Consider the following 21,347-nt stretch of genomic DNA (forward strand, 5'->3'; position numbering starts at 1 on the left):
GTCAAGCTTTAGATGTTAGGGACAGTGGCTGTTGTCACTGCTCACTAGTTGTGCTGGGTAATGATGAATTCCTGACTCCCTTGCGATACCTCCTGACTCGTCGAGTGCTTGTTGGTCGGCGTGTGGAGAACCTCCAGGTTATGTGTTCCTTCCATAAATATTAACGGAGCACCCACGGACTCCGGAAACTTGCGTAGCCTCTGGAGATTGAGCAGTGATCTAAACAGACAAAGTTCTGCTCCACGGAGTTTCTATTCTTAGAGGAGAGAGACGGGAGATAAACACTCGTCAGATGCTGACGACCGGTACGGAGGCAAAAGATTCAAGTGAACAGGAATCTGAGATCAGGAAGGGGGTAATTTGCATGAGGTTCTCCGGGAAAGTCACAGACACAGGTGACTGGTGTGTAGGGACCAAAGGAAGTAACTGAGCCGGGCAGCTCTCTGTGGGAGGAGTCATAGGCACGGAGGGCTGCCGCAAAGGGGCAAAGCCTCGGGCGAGGTGGTCTGCTCTGGATGTTTGAGGCCCACCAAGGACCCAGCGTGGAGGCAGAGCAGGTGGGCTTGGAGAAGTGGCAGAGAAAGTCGGGGTGGCCGACGGTGGAGCCGGAGGCTGGCGTCGCTAACAGAGGCACGACACCTTATTGTCAGCAATCCTGCTTTTACCCTGAATGACAGGGGACCCCATGGAATGACAGGAACGGACTTGTTTCATGAACCACGTATCCTGAAGGGATCTCTTGGGGTTTGGGGTCTGTTCTGAGTGCAGACCGCAAGGCTCTGAACTCGGGACTGGTCTCTGGCTCCTGTCTCTCAGGCGGGGGCCTCCCCGACAGGCTGCCCCACAGGGCTCTGGCATCCTGTGTGTCTCCCCCTTCAAATTCCTCCCCAGCCCTGGCCCTGGGTCGGATGTTGGTCCTCCTATTATTTCTGAACCGGTGGCTCTGGATGGATGGGGTGCTGAGGATTTTCCCCTGGCTAGCCCCTCCTTGCTCACCCGGACTAGAGACCAGCCCCCAGGCTGGACAAGGACGACTCTGGGTCAAGTTTCTCAACAGGAACTCTATAAAAAGACCCTTAACCCCTCCACACATGGATGCGAAACGTGACTCAGTCCTTACAACCGGGGCTAGCGTAGTAATTGACTGCGTTTCTGAAGCCAACGGCACAGGTTATAAGGAACCCTTGGCGGGGGCCAGGGGGGAGGAGGGAAATATTAACCGTGATTCATACCGCAAACTGGAGTAGGACCAGCAGTTCTTGAACATCCTGATTAGATTTTCATCATGTGTTAGCAGCAGCAGGTCAAGTTAACGTCCGCCCTGTGCCCGTAGCGTCGTGAGGACCACAGGCAGGCGATTGTGCTATTTATCTCCTTACAAAACTCTCTCACCTGGGCACTGATTACCCCGGGGCCGGAGAGGGCCGGGGACAGAAGTCACTCTGGCAAGGGAGGGGAACAGACGTCCCTGATGATGGTCTGGTGCGAAGCCAGTGAGATGTGCTCTCCCTGCCGGAAGGGAGGCCTGTTCCTCGGGGGGGTTTTTTGCCTCTCCAGCCCCTTCGCTCACACGGCCTGGTTCCGGGCCCCTCCGGCCCGGGCTCCGTCTCCCTCCTGGCACAGCTTCTAGCTGGATCCCCGTCCAACACGCCGCTCCTGCCTGTGTGTGCTCTCCTTCCCATCCCTCTCAATTATTTCCTTCAAACATCTCTCTCCATCCCTCTCTTTCGTTTCCTCAGTAGTTCACGTACGAACATCCAGCGAGTGACTGCTTTTCTGAAGCCTGGGCCAAATCACCTCATTTACTTGCCTTAAGGCTTTTCCTGGCTTCTCCTGGCCTACAGAATAAAATCCCCATATTAGTCTCATATCAAGACGCTGCCTGATCAACCTCCATTTGCTTTCTTTTATGTTTCTTTTTTGAGAGAGAGAGACAGAACGTGAACCGGGGAGGGGCAGAGAGAGAGGGAGACACAGACTCCGAAGCAGGCTCCGGGCTCCAAGCCGTCAGCACAGAGCCCGATGCGGGGCTCAAACTCACGGACCGCGAGATCGTGACCTGAGCCAAGTCTGACCATTAAGCGACTGAGCCCCCCCAGGCGCCCTTCCACTTGCTTTTGAAAAGCCTCTCGCTGCCTTGCTTTGATTGTACCATCCACTCACCCTTCCCTCATTTCGCCGTGGCACGTGGACCCAGGCCCGTGTGAGTGACACGTGCACACGTTGGGGAAGATGCCAAAAGTAGGGCAGGAGACGGTAAAGGAAGCGACTTTGAGCTCCCAGGCTCAGATTCAAGGATGTACATTTGTATATTATATGTATTTGTATGTATTTGTCTCGTTGTAGGTGTAGGTGGAATGTGGATGGACGTGAACATGGATCGGGACAGAGACACAGGTGTAGACAGACAAGGATCCAGGTAGATGTGGACACGGACACTGGTCGGGACATGGAGACACAGGTGTAGACAGATGTGGACCCAGGTAGGTGTGGACGCAGACACAGGTCGGGACACGGAGACACAGGTGTAGACAGACGTGGACCCAGGTAGGTGTGGACGCGGACACGGGTCGGGACACGGAGACACAGGTGTAGACAGACAAAGATCCGGGTAGGTGTGGACGCGGACACGGGTCGGGACACGGAGACACAGGTGTAGACAGACGTGGATCCGGGTAGGTGTGGACGCAGACACGGGTCGGGACATGGAGACACAGGTGTAGACAGACGTAGATCCGGGTAGGTGTGGACGCAGACACGGGTCGGGACACGGAGATACAGGTGTAGACAGATGTGGATCCGGGTAGGTGTGGACGCAGACACGGGTCGGGACACGGAGATACAGGTGTAGACAGATGTGGATCCGGGTAGGTGTGGACGCGGACACGGGTCGGGACATGGAGACACAGGTGTAGACAGACAAGGATCCGGGTAGATGTGGACACGGACACAGGTTGGGACACGGAGATACAGCTGTAGACAGATGTGGATCCGGGTAGGTGTGGACGTGGACACGGGTCAGGACACAGAGACACAGGTGTAGACAGACAAGGATCCGGGTAGGTGTGGACGCGGACACGGGTCGGGACACGGAGACACAGGTGTAGACAGACGTGGATCCGGGTAGGTGTGGACGCAGACACGGGTCGGGACACGGAGATACAGGTGTAGACAGACGTGGATCCGGGTAGGTGTGGACGCAGACACGGGTCGGGACACGGAGACACAGGTGTAGACAGACGTGGATCCGGGTAGGTGTGGACGCGGACACGGGTCGGGACACGGAGACACAGGTGTAGACAGACAAGGATCCGGGTAGGTGTGGACGCGGACATGGGTCGGGACATGGAGACACAGGTGTAGACAGACAAGGATCCGGGTAGATGTGGACACGGACACAGGTTGGGACACGGAGATACAGGTGTAGACAGATGTGGATCCGGGTAGGTGTGGACGTGGACACGGGTTGGGACACAGAGACACAGGTGTAGACAGACAAGGATCCGGGTAGATGTGGACACAGACACGGGTCGGGACACGGAGATACAGGTGTAGACAGATGTGGATCCGGGTAGGTGTGGACATGGACACGGGTCCATATCTATAGACACGGTTGTGTCCTTCCTCACATCCCTCCTGCTCTTCCTCCGGCAGAATCCCTTACAAACCCCTCCACACCGAGCAATCCCAACTCACTTCCTCCCCAACGAGCCTGCGAGGCACTCACACCCCTCCCGGCCCAGAAACGGGCCCCGGCAGCCTCTTGAGTCTCACTTGCACCTGCCACCTCTGCTCCCAGACTCCATCGGGGGGACCTCCAGCAGCGGTCGCGCGGTGCCCCCACTTCTGCGTGGAGATATCGCACCTACCGGGCTGGCTTCTGCCTACTTGGCTGCCTCCTCCTCAGGCTTTCCCCGGATGCCTCCTTGTCTAGGATCTATGGAGCCGCGCTGCGCGGGGCTGGGCTCTCCTCTCCCAGAGCGGGGGGCGTGTGGAGGCAGGTCCTCCCCGAACTGCCGTGGCCATAGACACCGTCTCTGCTGAAGGCTCTCAGATTTACACCCTTACCTGGGTCCCCTGTCTGCGCTCCAGGTACACATGTCCAGCCCCACCGTCTGTCTCTTCTGGAAGTCTTCAGGCATCCCAGTTAACCTTTCCAAAGCAGAAGCGTTGGATCCCTCGCTGGATCACTTGTCGGCTCCCCCCATGCTCAGGCCAAAATGTAAGAGTCCTGCTCTCCCTCCGCACAACGGTACCGTCCTCCAGCAGGACCTCCAAAACATGCCAAACAGCCGGTTATATCTGCTCCCCCTGCCATCAGCTGCCGGGCTAGTCCCAGCCCATCCTCCTCTCCTGCAACACCTCCTTCCTGGCCAACTTGCTTCCCATCTTGCTCCCCCAGATCTGCCAGAGGGACATTCCTGAAGACTTTTCACTAGGTCTTCATGACTCTTAGAATAAAATCCAAGCAAGCCCACTACTCAGTTCCGGAAGGCCGGACAAGCTCTCTCTCTCCCTGCCCTCATCTCTCTTCCTTTTCCCCCACGGACCCTCCATTCAGAGTCAGGCATGACATGGTGCTTCCTGCCACAGGACATTTGCACTGCAGCTAGAGATTCCCTTTCTTCCCTGCCTGGCCCTTGTTTGGCCACCTCCCTCCCAACATCTGAATCTCCGCTCAGATGTGATCTCAGAGACTTTTCCTCTAATCTCCCAGAGACAGATACTCTATATTACCCCGTTCTATCTTATTTATAGTCCTTTTCTTTTTTTTAAGTTTATTTATTTATTTTGAAAGAGAGAAAGTGTGAGTTGGGGAAAGGCAGAGAGTGTGGGAGAGAGAAAATCCCAAGCAGGCTCTGCACTGACAGTGTAGAGCCTTACACAGAGCTGGATCTCAAGAACTGTGAGATCACAACATGGGCCGAAGTGAGACGCTTAACTGACTGAGCCGCCCGGGGGGGCCCCTACAGGTCTTTTCTTTAAAAGAAATTTTTTTGATGTTTATTTATTTTTGAGAGAGTGAGAGACAGAGTGCAGGTGGGGGAGGGGAAGAGAGAGAGGGAGACAGAACCTGATTCAGGCTCCAGCCTCCGAGCGGCCAGCACAGAGCCCGACATGGGGGCTTTGACTCACAAACCGTGAGATCGTGACGTGAGCCAACGTTAGGCGCTTAGCTGACTGAGCCGCCCGGGTGCCCCTATAGTCCCTTTCAGTACCTTTGTATCATATGTGTGCGTCTGTGTCTTCAAGTATCTCTGTATCTCCTGTCTCTCTGTATCTCCACTAGAATAAAAGTCTCTTAAAGCAGGAATAATTATCCTTTAACTATTGACTGTCTCGTGTCTAAAATGGTGTCTTATTAACAATTGCTCTCTGGTCAGTTACAGGGCATAGAACAGGTAGACGAAGGTACAGCCGAGGACTTGACGCCTGGATGCCACGCTCAGAGGGCGGAGTGGATTCTAGGAAGGGCCCCTGAGGGGAGGGCACGGCTCCGGGGACACAGAGCAGAAGCAGGTGCTCACCTGACTTCTCGGAGCCAGTCTCGGCTCACATCTGGGTGGTCAGGCAGCTGCTCGGTTTGCAGAAAAAAGTCCACTGTCTGACTCTGCTCGTGGATGGTGCTTCGTGTTGGGTCTGTCTTGATTCTTGAGGAACAAGCATTCCACTGGTCTGGAAAACAGGTACAGATGCCAAGCAGGGTAAAGAGGCACATCCAGTGTGGGTGCCAGAGCCCCAGGGGGCGAGGAGGGAGCCCATGTAGGGGTGAGGGAGAGGACAGCCAGCTCGGATGCCAAAGCCATGGTGGGCGAGGGGGACCTCCGTGGGGCTGTGGGGGTGGAGCGTCTTCACCTGGCAGGTGCCCATTGACAGTGGGATCGAGGCCGTACGGGGCCTGAGCACATGGATACGTGTATTAGGGATAATGGGGCCCAGTCCTCCGTGTCGGACAGGAGAGACAAAACTGGAAAGAACCCAGTGGTTCTTGGCTTAGAGCTGGAGGCGTGGAAGCCATTTTCAGCCTATAGACAGATGAGAAATACACCTTATGGGACGTCAAGGAAGGATGCATCACCAGTCTTCGTGATAAACAACACCAGCAACTCCCAGGGACCTCCCTGTGGAAAGGGGGTCTCCGGTGACTTCCCTGGTGTATTTCAGCTGAGCCTGGGGTTGACTCGAGGCTTCCTTGACCTGGAGGAGATTTGGGGCCATGCCCTTGGCTGGTGGGGGTCGCTTCCCCGACTCTCTTCTTCCTGCCCCAGACACAACCTGCATAATCTGTAGCTTCCATCAGCTCAGTCCTCTATCAGCTCCCCTCGCCAGGCTCCTGAGGGGGTTACCCACCCGCCACCACTCGGTTCGGCCTCATCACTGGGAGGAGGGAGGGAAAGTCCTTGGGTTCCTGGTGGAAGAACGGGAGCATCCACTGTGGCCTGAGGACCCGGATCCCTGTGACACGATCGGGCAGGAGAAGGTGGGTGGCCAGCTCCTTCCGGCCTCCTGTTGTCTGTTGACAGCTACCTGGTCCCCAGAGGCTCAAGGAGCAGGAAAGGCAAGAAGATACAGAAAAACTCTCCCCGAATGATGTTAATAATGCTAACAATGGTGGTGGCGATCTCAGCTGGTGTTTTTTTACATACTACTCTATGCCAGATGTCACTGTAAGCACTTTTCGTAGAATACCGTATTGAAATTCCCTCCAGGGGCGCCTGGGTGGCGCAGTCGGTTAAGCGTCCGACTTCAGCCAGGTCACGATCTCGCGGTCCGGGAGTTCGAGCCCCGCATCAGGCTCTGGGCTGATGGCTCGGAGCCTGGAGCCTGTTTCCGATTCTGTGTCTCCCTCTCTCTCTGCCCCTCCCCCGTTCAAGCTCTGTCTCTCTCTGTCCCAAAAATAAATAAACGTTGAAAAAAAAAAATTTAAAAAAAAAGAAATTCCCTCCAGCGTTATAACGAAGGCACTACTTTTGTTCCCCGTTGGAGAGAGGAGGGCTTGCCAGAGCGGCATGGTGGGAGGCAGCAAAGTAGGGGCTGGAACTCACCTGCATCTAAGCCAGGCATCCAAGCCTCACTGCAGGTGCACAGGCCTCTGCTGGGGGTGGGGGTGGGGGTGGGGGCTGGGCTGTAGGCATCTCCCATGGCCACGTGAGGGCCCGATGCCCCCGCTGGAATGCCAGCAAAGGCTCCAGGCACCAAGGAAGCTCAAGTGGACCCTGAGGACAGGTTGGGGAACTGCCGGGAGGGGCCGAAGATGGCGTGGAAGACGGTGAGGGCTTCCTGGCAGAGGGGGCACGCTTGGCTGGGAACAGCAGGGCACTGGGGGACCCAAAGGTCCCGGGTGAGGCCAAGTGGGAAAGGACCTGAAGGCTGTAATGCTCGGAGTTGGGGCTGGAGAGGCAGCTGCCACACCACACAGAGGAGACCAGATGGCTACATATGTGGAAGTGTCTGGAAGGAGGAGCTGGGAGTGCCAGTCACCACCCTGCAGCTACCAAAGCTGGGAGAGGGCATGCTCCAAAAACTGGGGGCATGGAGCCTGGGGCACGCTGCGAGCCAGAGCTCAGAGGGACTTGCCTTCCCACCCCCACCAGGCACCAGAGAGAACGGGGGGCTGCGACGAACCCGAGGTGGGGAGGAAGCCCATCTCCAACCCGCAGCCCTGAAATGTGCGTGTGTGAACATCATCGACTGCATTGAAATTCCAGACACAGAGAATGTGGCTGTTAATGACCGTGCTTTATGAGCTTTATGAGCGGAGGCTCTAACAAATGGATTCTAAACAGAGAAAAGCCCTTGACAAGCACGCACTCCGTCAAACAAAGCAAAGAGCCCTGCTTGTTACTAGAGGGCAGAGAAACCCTTAACTCTGCAACAGAATGGGCTCGGACTGAGAGAAAGCCCATTGTGCAGCCCCGGGCTGGTGAGGGATACATTGCAGACCTCTGTCCTCATGCACGGAATGGACGCCCTGTCAGGGCAGGCAGCACGAGGGCCTGGACCTCAGAGCTTCTCTCCAAGAGAACCTCTGCTCTGGGCAGGGAGGTTCCTCCCACCTGCTGAACTGGTCCCTGGGCCTCTGCCCCCTTGGCCCAGAGAATGGAGAATGGAGGCTGGCTCTGTTTGGGCTCCAAGTCTACAGGGCTGGGTAGCCAGAGAGGGGGCTCTTCGGAGACAGGCAGACCTGGAGGGGGCTTGGAGTGAGAGCAGGGGTGAGGGAGGGGCGGGTGCTGAGAAGGAGGGGAGAGAGTCAGAGTCAGGAGGAGGTGGGGGAGAGAGCCACGGGGAGGGGCAGGAAGTCATGTGGACAACACATGGCTGACTATGTATAAAGGGAAAGAGAAAAGTGGAGGGAGACAGATGAGTTGGAGCGAGGGGTGGATTCGTTAGAGAGAGGGGAACTGGATGGACACAGGGAGATAAAGAAGAGAGGCAGCACAGGGAGAGAGACAGGGAACTGGGGGAGATAGGGGGACAGAGACAGAGAGGGAGAGACACACAGAGGGAGAGACATGCAGGGAAAGAGATGAGGGAGAGCAAACCAGAGAGAGGAAGCTGGAGGGAGCCTGGGGTGGGGGGCTGGAGAGCAGTCCAGTTTAGGGAGGGGAGGGGTGGGGCGGGGGAGGTGGCAAACCTGGCTCCATGCTGGAGAGAAATGGAGAGGCGGAGCCTGAGACGGAGGTGGGGGACGAGAAGGGAGGGAGGGAGAGAGCCAGCAGAGAGCAGAGGCCTGGAGGGGAGGAGGAGGAAGGGGACCAGAGGAGCGGTGCACAGGAGAGGAGGCACCAGGCTGGCTGTGCGAAGCGACGCCACCTCTCCCCGCACCTCCAAGTTCCCTGATGAAATGACAGCTCCTTTGGTTGAGGTTGTGGAGGAGGCAAAGGACAGGGAGGCTCCCACACAAGGAGACTGAGAGCCAGTTTCACCTGTTCTCCCGGTGGGAAGGTTGCCCGGTCTCCGCCAGAGCCAAGGTGCTTCCACCCCAGGGCTTAGCCTCCCTCAGAGCAGGCTGCTGGCGAACCCCAGGCCTCCTGGCCGGCTGAGCCCCGAAGAGAGGAGGTGACCGAGCACAGAGATGGGCCCTGGGCAGCAGACACGCCTGGGGAGGTGCCCAAACCCCAGTCTAGAATGTGTCGGGCCGCAGAGGCCTGGGGCCGGTTCCCCGGGGCCCAGAGCTCCCCGGCCAGGTCTCCAGTGTGATGGAGACAGGAGGAGGCTCCCTGCCCCTGCAAGTTCCTGAGGGCCCCGGAAGCCCACAGTCTGGTGGCCGAGCGAGCAGGAGGGCCCACAGCTGGCATCTGGATGCAGGCAGGTCAGGGAAGCTGCTGTTGGCCAAGGGCAGACCCCGCAGGTGCAGGGGCTCCTGGCCTCCAGCTCGGAGCTGCTCCCGCAGGCCGGTGGGGTCCAGGCAGAGGGGGCCAACCCTTCAGCATGGGGCTCACCGCCTGTGGCTCTGCCATGGCGACAGCCCCCTGCCCTCTCTGCTCCGGGTGAAATATCACTGGTTCTCCATGTGTCAGTGTCCAGGTCAGGATCGGCGTTCTTGGGGCAGCCCCCCACCCCCTCACTGGGGCCGAGTGCGCTGCACATCCTGAGTCCGTCCACGGCTCCCCAACAGCCCAGAGGAATCCGTGCGGAGGAGGCTCGCGCACGTCCTGAAATGGTTCAGCTCAACACGCTCCCCTTGAAATGAGACCATTCTGGTTTCCGGAGAACACGACTGGACGCTGGAACCACCGAATCTCCGGCGTGGCTTCTCGCGGGAAACAAGGGTTCGATCTGCTGAGCGAATGAGTGAAAATGTAGCCAGGTCTCGCATCCCCTCCAGCCCCTCCTGAGTCTGGTCCCGAGTCTGGGGAGGAGAAGCCGGCCACCACAGAGTCCCCGTTGGTGCCAGGCCTTGCCTGCTCGCTGCTGTGTGACCTAGACTGTGTCACTTCTTCTATAAAAACGAGGCTAAAGACACCTGGCCTCAGGATGATAAACTGGTCGAGGCTTCAGATGCTCAGTGGGCATGAACACTGGAAGATGGTTTAAAAAAATTTACTCTAGAGCCTTCCATAACATCTCTAGATCTTGTCTTTCCTAGTATTAATGAAATTAAATTGTAAGGCTCCGTTGCATGTCTGTCTCCTCGCGTGTTGCCCAGGATTTGGGTCTTGGAATGAATTGTATGCAGGTCTGTCTAGACCGGGGCCTCCTCCAGAATGGGCCGGTGTCCTGATCACCTCACTGTCCCCTGCGCCTGGCACCAAGTCTGCCAAGCTTCTAGGAGCCAGCGTCCATCTGGGAAGACACTTGTCTTCCAGCCCTGTCTCCACCGTTGTACCCACTGCGACCACTGGGGAATAGACCTGCTCTGAGTGCCACCAGCCCTTTAACTCCACCAAGTTCTCTATTCTCGTCGGACTACAGGGAACCTTCTGGAAGTGAACCCCGGCGAGACTGGCCCAGACAACTTCACAAATGTCTCCAGAGCCTCAGCTTGTTTGTGGCACATGAAGGATCACGGTTAATTATGCAGTCAGAGGTCACATTGTGGGTGTGAGGCCTCCTTGGATCCAGGTCAGTGGCCTCATTTTTTACTCCCTGTTTCCTGACCCTCGGGGTTAGAAGAGGTGGAGACAGCCAGAAAGTTGATCTGGAAAATGGGCTGTGTTGGTCCCTGGCCCCCGTGTTCTCTCCCTTCACAAGTGAGCCAGTTCCATGGTTTTAAATGGTTTTAATAACTTAGTGTCTATGGCCACAGGGCACAATCACCTCCCTGACCGCACAGAATGGCATCATAGGAGGAACCTGAAGCCAGGAAGGAAAAGAAAGGAGGAGAAGCAAAACGATAGCACCTCCATGACGGTGTCCAAACGAGCCAGAAACTCCCTTCCTTTTAAGAATGTAACTAATGATACCTTCTTTCCCAAGGAGAACGCTGGTGAAATGCACATTTGGAGTTAGGTCGCGGCATCCGGCCCTCAGATCCAGTCCGGAGAAGGTGCTTGCTCCTAAGAAAGCACGGGCAGGAAGCTGGCAAAGGCCACCCAGGCTGGGGCTGCAGAGTTCGGGGGCTCCATGCACCCCCCAGCATGATCCTCCTGGCGGTGGGAGAGTCAAGCTGGTGTGTGTGTGTGTGTGTGTGTGTGTGTGTGTCTATGTGTGTGTGTGTGAGACAGAGAGAGAGAGAGAGAGAGAGAGAGAGAGGGAGAGGGAGAGGCAGAGGGAGAGGGGGAGGGAGAGGGAGAGGGAGAGGGAGAGGGAGAGGAAGACAGGTTCCTAACTGCTTAGGGGTTAAAGACCCACCATCCGGCCCCTCACAGAAGTGTTTTTGAAGACTAAATGAGAAGGTTTCAGAAAACAAGTAAAGCAACCACATGGCCTGAAAAGAAAGGTTTCTCTAGAGGGATTTAAATGCATGAGCAAAGTTGACTCCACCGTTCTTAAAGAGTGACCGACGGGGTGATGTCACAGGTAGATCAGCTTGCCCTGCTTTTATGTGTCACCTAGCGTCACGGTGGTAATCATTGCGTGCATCTGGAAGTCCACAACGTTCTATGTCAAGTATATCTCAATAAAGCTGGAAGAAGAACGGAAAATCACACCAGTCCTGGGAAGGACGCCGTAGGTGAGGACGCCCACACTGAAGTCGTCGGGTTGATCCGTGGAGGCCCCGGGTTCGCACAGCTGGGGCGCATAAGGCCCCACGTGGGCCTCCTCACCGGCACGGCCCCCGAAGGACCGAGTGAGGCAAAGGAACAGCCCCTGGACTCAGTCAGGGGGAGTTCTTGCAAACCCTGGCTCGCAGAAGCCAGAGCCTGAGGGCCGCAGATCACAGAGGCGCCAGCCTCGACAAGAAGGACAACGAAGCGGTTCCTGAGCCCGGCCAACACGGCAGGCTTCCACTCCTCTTCTGCCCCCTCGGGAAGAGGAGTGAGCTTTTATGACCAGTCCCGCACAGGAGAAGCCCCGGGATCTCAAACACACTCAGGGATCTTTGGGAAGCCCCAGGCCCGCCTCAGCCATCACTCACCGAGCATCTGCTGTGTGTCCGCTGAGCACCTGTGTCAGACTCCGGGTCTTCTCCCGGGGCACAGAGTGCCCTCTCTCAGCTCCTTCCCCAGGGTGACCAAGGGAAGGACAGAATACTTCAGGGACACTGTGGCTGTCAGTTAGCAGGTGGAAAGTGAGGGCTGGCTGGAAAACACTGGAGACAGCAGCTTTGAACCCAATTCCCTGGGCCATTCATGTGCGTTGTGTGTCCCTTCCAAAAACATGGCAGTGTTCTCAGAAGGTAGGGATGAAACCCTCACCTTTGCAGCTCTGAAAATCTTTGGTATGTTGGAGTCTGGCCAAGCCCTGGGTGTTCCTAAAGCCTGATGCCCTAAGCTTGGGTTGAAAACAATCATTACTCTAAAAAGTGGGCAGCATAAGGCACCCAGGAAGGCACCAAGGAAGGGTTTGGAGGTAGGTAGACCCCACGGGACCAAGCATCTCCTTGCAAATCACATTACTCATCCCCCAGAGACCCTGACTCAGTGATTCTGGAGCAAATCTGAACATTTATAGTGTCAATAGCAAAGTTTTCCTGTAAAATTTGATCACGTGGCCTGTGAGGGTTTTACTGAAGATGTGAAATGAGCCTCTACACCCAAATACTGGGAAAATCACTCTCTTTCAGCCTCATTTTCCCCCATTTGTTTAAAAAAAATAAGGGTTTGGACTACACCAGGGGTTCTCAGATGTGGGAATTATGAACTGAGAGTTTAAAACATCATCTTGGGAACTGATGTGAAAATATGAGACCACGGTATTTATTTTGGCAAGTAAATACCTAAAAAACAAACAAACGAATATTATCACCCACCCCACACACTCTTTCACGGGATAAGACATTTAAACCGTGAAAGTTAGCCAGACCCCAGTCTGGGAACACAGGAGCCCCCTTTAAACTATTTTTTAAGTATTTATTTATTTTGACAGAGATCGGGGACAGGGAGGGACAAAGGGCAGGGGAGAGAGACAGAGAGAGGGAGAGAGGGAATCCTAAAGAGGTTCCATGCTTAGCACGGAGCCCAACGTGGGGCTCGATCCCATGACCATGAGATACTGACCTGAGCCAAAACCAAGAGTTGGATGCTTAACCGACTGAGCCACCCAGGCACCCCAAAGGATCACCCTCTAAATGTGATGCCCTGGGTTTGATGGACCAGTGAAAAGCTCGCCCTGGACCGTCAGTGGGAAAGCCCTGGGCCTGTGACCACCAGGCTGCCTTCTGGCTCTGACTGGCAGTGACTCCCTACAGACATACCTGGACCTTGTTGCAATGTCCCTTGTGGTGGGAGTTGTTCACCTCTGCATTTCAAAGTGCCCTGGACAAGTTTAAATTCTACCTTTTGGGTGAACGGTGCCCTCCCCACACCTCGCCGGCCCCAGGCAAATCCCACCTGGTGACTACGGCACAGTGTGTCCTGTGCCTCCCCCTGACATGGTGCCCACCCTGTCACCAGATGACAACTCCTTGGGGACAGGGACTACCCCAGGGCTGGTGCGTAACAGGTGTTGGAACAAAGGTCTGTTGGAGGTTCCCCAGAATCTGCTACTTGTGTGATCTAGAAATTTCCACCCCACCTTCCTACTACCCGAGGGTTTCTACTTGACCAGCTCAGAGTCCTGAGGCAGCTCTGGCCCCCGTCCCTCCCTCCCACGCTGGGACTTCATCCACACATAGGGGAAACGGATACCAATGACCTCTCAGGGCCACATCACCGGGAGAAAAGCCCCAGTCATGTGCATGGCCCGTGACAGCGTCCTGTCCTGCCTCACTGAACATGCCGTGCTCTTCCTGGGCGGTGCCCACAGCATGCAAGGGTCACAGAGGTGGGCGTAACATGCACAGGTACCCTGGAGATCCTGAACCCGACCTTCACCCCTCCTGTGGGAGGCTGGGGAACGCCCGAGCCCTGCGTGGTGACCGTGGTGAGGGGTGTTCCCTCCCTACTGTGGCTTCCGGATTTCACATCTCAGGAAGTGTTACAGCCAAAATACAGATGTCACCACTCCAGAAGAGGTGTGGGAAGGAAAGGATAGAACCGTTGGCGGCCACGCGCTGAAAAATTTCCAGGAGGCCGCAGAGAAGAGAAGAAAAACAGACATACCGAATTGAAAGCAAGTGGCGACCTCAGAAGCAAAGAAAATAACGCATGCCCTGGGGGCGGGGCTGGGCGCAGAGCTTCTCTGTGTAGGCCAGGACCCCCGTGTTTCATTGGAGTCTCCGGGGCGATGACGCCCTGGGCAGGGTCTCACCAGGGGCCCACGTCAAAGGCTATGCGAGGTGGTCAGGGTGCCAGGTTGCTAACACCAGCCCCGGTCAGGACACCACACCCTGCGTCCTGGGCAAGCAGTTTCCACCGAAACTAAGCCTGATGTGGTGATGGCAGGTGGGGGCGTCCCTGAGCTGTGGTCCTGGGGCTCTCCCAGGTGACAGGAAATGGCCAACCGAGCTGCCCCAGAACGAGCTCCCAGGCTCTGTGTAATCCTCGCCTGCCTGCTGTACGTTTGCTGTCGGGCCAGGCCTCTCCCTTTCGGATGCACCTGCCTTAGTGGGGTTTTCTTGAAAGCAGAGCCTGACCCAAGGACACAAGGGTAGTTTGAGACACAGGCAGGGAGGCAGGGACAGCCGCCAGAACGGATTGTTGAGAAGATCACTGATGGGGACAGTAGCTGGGGGCTGCTAGGGTCCTGTTGTCCCGGGGACGGTCTGAGAATCACACCATGATCGTTGAACGATCCCTTCAGAGTGAAGGAGGCAGGGGCCTTCCTCCTGGGGTTCCCACCCCTCGTGACAGAGGGTCGCCCTGAGCAGGAACCGGCCACCCTGCATCTCTGGGCAGAAAGGCCTCCGGGGCACTGGGAGAGCCATGAACCCAAAGAGTGGGGAGCACCGTGATGACTCCTGAGGTGGGAGGCCCCTGCCACGAGGGGCCACGTGGACCCGTGCCACGAGGACCGCACAGGTCAGGGACACACAAAGCGGCGTGGGCACGAAAACCACCTGTTTCCTAAAGCCCAAAGAGAGACAACGAGAACTTTCCTGGTTGGGGCGACCGGAAGCCCCATCTGGTCCCTCTCTCCTCCCAGCTGCTCACAAGGCCCCTCGAGAACCCCTGGGGCCCGCGGAGGAGTGTGGCCTTCAAACACCACTGTGGCATTTCTTTAGCCCATAACTCCAGCTTTCTGCAGTTCTCAGTCCAGGCACCATGAGCGTCATCTATCAAACATCCCCTCCTCCCCCTCCCCCGCCCCAGAGCCCATTCAGATGACACAGTGGTCCTGGATGTGGCTCTCCGGAGCAGTGGTCCTGGCAAGGCTGATGGAAGTTCTCTAAGAAACCAAAGAGTCCTGGCTTCTTCTTCTTTTTCTTTTTTAAGTGTGTTTATTTTGAGAGTGTGCACACGCACACAAGGAGAGGGGCAGAGAGAGAGAATCCCAAGCAGGATCCACACTGTCAGTGCAGAGCGCTATGCGAAGCTCAAACCCAAGAAAACGGACATCATGACCTGAGCCGAAATCAAGAGTCACATGCTCAACCGACTGAGCCACCCGGGCGCCCCCTAAGAGTGCTGCCTTCTAAGCCTACCTTCCAAGCCCACCCCCCCCAACACACACACTTCCATCATCTTCCATATTAATGTACTCTAAAATGGAAACCATGCAAATCCTCAACTGTGCTAATGCTTTCACGTGTTTCCAGAAATGCATCAGACCCCGAGCCTGGAAAAGGCTCAGTACAGACAATGCATCCCACTCGTTACCTGTAGGCATGGCCTCTCCCAAGCCACACTGGGGAGCTGAATGTCCTAGAGATCCCCAGAAGAGGAAAGCTCAGGCCCTTCTCGCCATCCCCCTCGAGTGTCCTAGAACCCCAACGATCAGAGCAGCCTTTGGTCTTAACCAAGGTCATTCTCCCGTGGAAGAGAAAACCCTTCTTCTAGTTCCATTCTCAGGCATGGATGAAAGGCGTAAAATACAGAAGCAAAATGAAATGTGCAGAGAGAAAATGTGCAGGGCTTCAGATAATCGCATTCAACCGAGGCTCTGGGGCCTGCCACAGGTCCTCTCCATGCCTCAGTCTCCCTCTAAACGAGGGCATCATTTTTCAAACTGTAGGTTGCAGCCCACTGGTGAGTCATGACATCTAGTTAGTGGACTGTGAGGACCATTAAAAAAAATAAAATAAAATAGAAGAGTAAATGTTACGGGGCGTCGTGTGTGGTCAGGATAAATGTCAAATCACCCAATGTTTCCTGTTCTGTATTTACATACGCACTCTCTGAGTCACAAAGAAACTGTACTTCTTGCTGTGGATCATGGTCAAAAACGTTTTAAGTCGCTGGATGAGAGGATGTCTAAGGTTGCTGACATTGTCCCCTCCAGCCCTTGTGTCTTACTTACATGGCTGTCAGGATGAACTGAGCAGGCGAACATGAAAATGGCTCAGGTAGGGGGTGTCTGTGTGCAGGGACAGGCACTGCACCCGGCTGCCCTTGGACCCCGCTCCCCAACCACCCCCCAGACTCAGCACCAACCAACTGGACAAGGGCAGCTGTGGACCTTATTTTAAAATCACTGATGGGGCGCCTGGGTGGCGCAGTCGGTTAAGCGTCCGACTTCAGCCAGGTCACGATCTCGCGGTCCGTGAGTTCGAGCCCCGCGTCAGGCTCTGGGCTGATGGCTCGGAGCCTGGAGCCTGTTTCGGATTCTGTGTCTCCCTCTCTCTCTGCCCCTCCCCCGTTCATGCTCTGTCTTTCTCTGTCCCAAAAATAAAATAAAAAAAACGTTGAAAAAAAAATTAAAAAAAAAAATAAAATCACTGCAGTATACTTCTTCATGCATGGAACCTTCCAACTCCTCGGGTTCCCAAATCGGAAGCATGTGGCACAGAGGTGATAAAAAGGAAGTGCTTGACAAGCATATGTTAGTCTGAGAGTGGTGACTGCCTGGGTGATCGAATGGATGAATGGATGGATCAATTAACCAATCAGTTAAGACATGAACTTGTGCTGGATGAGTAATTCTCAGACCACGGTGAATCAGCTGGCCCCTGGAAGGGCAGGATGATGCCCCGAGTTTTGCCGGAACCAGCCTTCCCCCTGGCTGTGTCCCCTCCTCACTGTGACCCTGCACGGATGGGCACATGGAAAAGGCTTCCGCCAAAATGGACAAAACAGAGCTGCCCCGATGGGGGGTATGACGGTGCATCACCCCAGAGCTGGCTCACGCACCCTCACCCACCCTCTTGTGCATCGGCAGGTGGCCTGGCCCCAGTCCCCCTGCCGCCCCCCAGGACGTAATGATTCATCTCAGGCCTTAAGCGGTTTGGTTCACAGGCAGGCGGACACTGGAGATAAGAACGGAATCGTCATGCAGGGCCGAAGAGGAAACTCAGATTTATTGAGCACCTGTCAGGTACACACACACACACACACACACACACACACACACACACCCCCAATGCGCTTTATTTCCGAGGCAGAACCCTGGAGGCACAGATGTCCCATCCCCGGCCAGCCCACCATCTGGAAATCACGGCAGTGGCCACCGGACCCCCTTACTTTACAATTCAAGTGAGTGGAACCAACACTGAGGATCTGGGAGGAGTCCCGTCCACGGCTTCACATCGGCTTTCCGGTCTTCGGCCCCCACACAGGATCCCAAGGAGCCTTTGCCAAGTCAAGTGCCGTGATTTTGCGTCCTCGAGCCTGAAGCACTGAGGTGGCCGTGTCTGCTCCCTAAGGACCGAGCCTGTGCTCTCCAAGTGCACTTCCCCGCGGGAGGGGAGAACGTCCTTCATGTCTGCACGCTCTTTCTCCTCCTGCTTCACGTGTCTCTCCTGGGCATGGCGGAGAATGGAAGCCCACTGCCGTAACTTTCCTAGTTTCCTTGTGAGGAAAGAGGTAAATCTGGCAAATGTCTGGTCAGGGTGTCATAGCACCAAGAGTCTCCTCAAGATGGGCAGGTCCACTCCAGACGGGGGCTGTCGGAAGAACCCAGAAACAACCCGCTGCCCCACAATCAAGTTCTCCCAGCTTCGGAGGAGAGGGGAAAACTCGTGGAGCATTATTACATGAAATAATAATAACAATAATAATAATAATAAACAATAATAATATTAATAATAATCTGACCGACCGGCAGCATCTCTTGGTTTTAATAATGTTGAGGTCTTTCAAGAAAATAAGACAAAACAAATGATAAAAGCAAGACAAAAAAAAGAAAAAGAAAAAAGAAAACACATGACTGTAATGTTTCAAGACCTCTGGCTTCTTATCAGGCTTTGAGTTCAAGTTTCAGAAATTCAGTGCCACCTCCTGGCATTCCGGAATCTTCTAGGGGCCCTTCACATTCCCTGGCCGGGCAGCGAGGCTGGCGAAGTAGGCACACTGGGAGGGGTCACACTGGCCAGGGGGCCCCGGCGGGCCTGGGGGGCCAGGGTGTCCCGCTGGTCCCGTCTCCCCTTGAGGGCCGGGGGCCCCGGGGAGCCCATCTTTAGCATAGCCAGGTTCCCCGGGCTGACCTGGTCCAAGGAGAGAAAGAAACAGAAGGTGTTCAGGACCCTTCTGGGGCTCATGAGCCCTGCTCCCACTGCTTCCATTCAGTGTGAACCGAGGACAAGAAACATGCCCAGAGAAAATGCCCCATGGGCTGAGAAGTCGCCTGGGGTAGAGTAATCCATGTGGACACCACAAAGCAGGGCCACCTGAATATGCAGGACAGGGGGTGGCTTTGTTTGGACTGGGGCAGCAATCAGGGTGCTGCTGGAGAGGAAGAGAAGGGTGGATGGGGGGCAGGGACATGAGGCGGATGAGAAACACGGCTTTCTATGCTCTTGCGTGGTTCTAGGAGATGAATCCCAATTGTCATCCCTCCTAGTTAACCATCATCCCCAATTCCCAATATCTATTACCCAGTATCCAACTTGTCCCAGATATCCTGCAGTTTCTGGGCTTTATCTGTAGGTTAAATGTGAGCTGCATATTTGGACTATATTAACCTATTCTATAAGTCATGGTCCAAGAAAACATAAATAGGATGCAGCTAACTGACAGCCCAAAACTTAGGCTCAGAAATATTACCTATGGCACAAGTTCTATTCTTCTGTGCGTGAAGCATTATAATTTCACAAATAATCAGCCTATCTCCCTTTTTGCTTTGGCCACTGGGAAGCTCACTGCTGAGTGTTATAGCTAATCCTATTACCTCCTAAGTCATCATGTTAGAAAACCTGAGTCTTCCTATAAAAGAGACAAAAAGTAGATTTTCCCCTTAAATAGATCTTTAGACATTTCATGATCTCCAAAATTCATGAATGCCTTGGGAGTAGGTATTTAGTCTATAGCCCTGCCTAGACCAAGTCTGAGACCAGAATGTCATTAATGCCTTCAGTCAGGACCACTTCAGTATAGTCATTATCTCAACCTCACGCTGATACAATTCTTTCCCCTTTCTAAACGGTCTCTGCTCTGCCTTTTGATCTTTATTTGGAGTTGCCTTATTTAAAAACTATTCTTAATATTATAAAGCTATTGGAAAGTAGGCAAGCTGTCAACAATTAAGGCTGATGATGTATTTTCAGTTGTCTTCTCTAATGAGAGTGGCAACACATGTCCAGTGCAGGAAATTCAGAAAATCGAGAAGACCTAAATACTAAATACTAAAATTAAAATTACCTGTGGGCCTCATATTCAGAAATGACCTCGGGTGAGCATGTAAACTAGACGTGAATAAAAACGGGAACTTGGGCGAGGTGGATTTCGGCAAGAATTCAGTCTCATTTCTGCCACCTCCTACTGATAACCTCTCATCTCGGGCCACGGCGCTGCCGGGCGGCAGAGATCTCCCCACGCGGCCACTGAGCGGGACGGCCGAGCTGTCCAGGTTGTAAAACGGCAAGCTCCGTGTCCCAGGAAGGCAGACCCCCCCGGCAAGCCGGGCCTGCTGCCCACCCTGCCGGTTGGCCCCAAAATGCATTCTGAGAATTGGTAATGGGGTGGCAACACGTGCCAGCGAGTTTAGAAAATGCTGCCGTGAGCAAAATTAACATCATGTGTTCATAGTGAGGTAGCAGGAGGAGTTCACGCGCACTGGGAAGGATTAAGGGGGCACGCGGTTCCCGGTGCTGCCCGGGCTTTTGTAACCCCAACTCGGTTTTCCTCAGGGTCGTTTCATACGATAAGCCTCAAAAACTCATGGGATATACTACAGTTTTTTCAGCAAGAAGCTGGGCCTTTAGAAAGAACTCATAAAAACAAATCACGTTCCTGTCCCCTCTCTGTTGAACCCGGCCTCTCTCTGCAGATGTCCCTGGGGAGCCGGGGCGTCTCCCTCCATGCCCTCCACCCCGGACTCCGGGCGCCCTCCCTACCTGGGATGCCTGGCGGCCCCATCTCCCCTCGGAGGCCAACTCCAGGTGCACCCGGGTCTCCTTTGGCTCCTCGCTCACCTGTGGGAGGAACACGCGCCTTAGGTGGTGGAGACCCGTGACGAGGGCACAGGCAGGGAGCCGCACCGTGCAGTGGGTGCGGGGCCAGCCCACGGCCGCTGCAGCCTTCCGCCCCAACCCCCCTCGCTCTCACGCGCTCCACACTTGGGACTCCAAACTCCCCACACTCATTCACATACACTCACTTTCGAATGCACCCTCAGCCTCACATAAACATGTGTTCACGCACATAACTGCCCAATTACGTACACACGAAGGCGCATTTGTGCATATTGTAGCAAATATATACGTACATTCGTATACACATAAGGAGTCACTCAAACACCAGCACCCGGATGTACACAGCCACACGCCCTACATATACATGGGTCCATGCGGCCACACGCCCTCTCTGTATATACACGCCCATTGGGGCCCCTGCGTGCATCCCTCTCCTATGTAGGCACACGTCCACCTACATCCACTTGAGCATGCCTGCCCTACCTTGTGTTGTAACAGCGTTTCACCTGAACCTGTAGGAACTGGGTGATAACAGTAAACAAACCCAATACTCTGGACCCTACAGGCATTTGCTAACACAGATCTACCCTCACGAAGCTTGAAATCCAGTAAAAGATGAAACAGGGCACAGAGAACATTCTAAAGGAAGCAGAATGTGTTAAGGACCATCATAGCAATTTACAAGCACAACAGAAGTTCAGAAGAGGGAGGGTCCCTTCCCCCTGGGAGGAAACTCAAGATTATATTTGAGTTAATACTGTACAGATTTGATTACACGCTTTCAACTTTTTTTTTCATCATTTTTTTTTTGCTGTGTTGTTTCCAGAAATGTCTTTATGCAACATATTTTCTTTTG

At 54.8% G+C, this 21,347-nt stretch overlaps 1 protein-coding gene across 1 annotated transcript in view; it reads right to left on the bottom strand.

Annotated features, from left to right (window-relative positions):
• Positions 1–17,482: 17,482 nt before the first annotated feature.
• COL22A1 (collagen type XXII alpha 1 chain) overlaps positions 17,483–21,347 on the bottom strand; it is a 235,627-nt gene continuing 231,762 nt past the window's right edge. Inside the window, exons 61-62 of the mRNA XM_047841976.1 lie at positions 20,414–20,491; positions 17,483–18,565 (exon numbers count right to left, since the gene is read on the bottom strand). Coding sequence (XP_047697932.1) covers positions 18,378–18,565; positions 20,414–20,491 — 266 coding nt within the window. The 3' untranslated portion in view covers positions 17,483–18,377. The remainder of the gene's footprint in view (positions 18,566–20,413; positions 20,492–21,347) is intronic.

The sequence above is a fragment of the Prionailurus viverrinus genome, chromosome F2, assembly GCF_022837055.1.
Source record: "Prionailurus viverrinus isolate Anna chromosome F2, UM_Priviv_1.0, whole genome shotgun sequence".
NCBI lineage: Eukaryota > Metazoa > Chordata > Mammalia > Carnivora > Felidae > Prionailurus > Prionailurus viverrinus.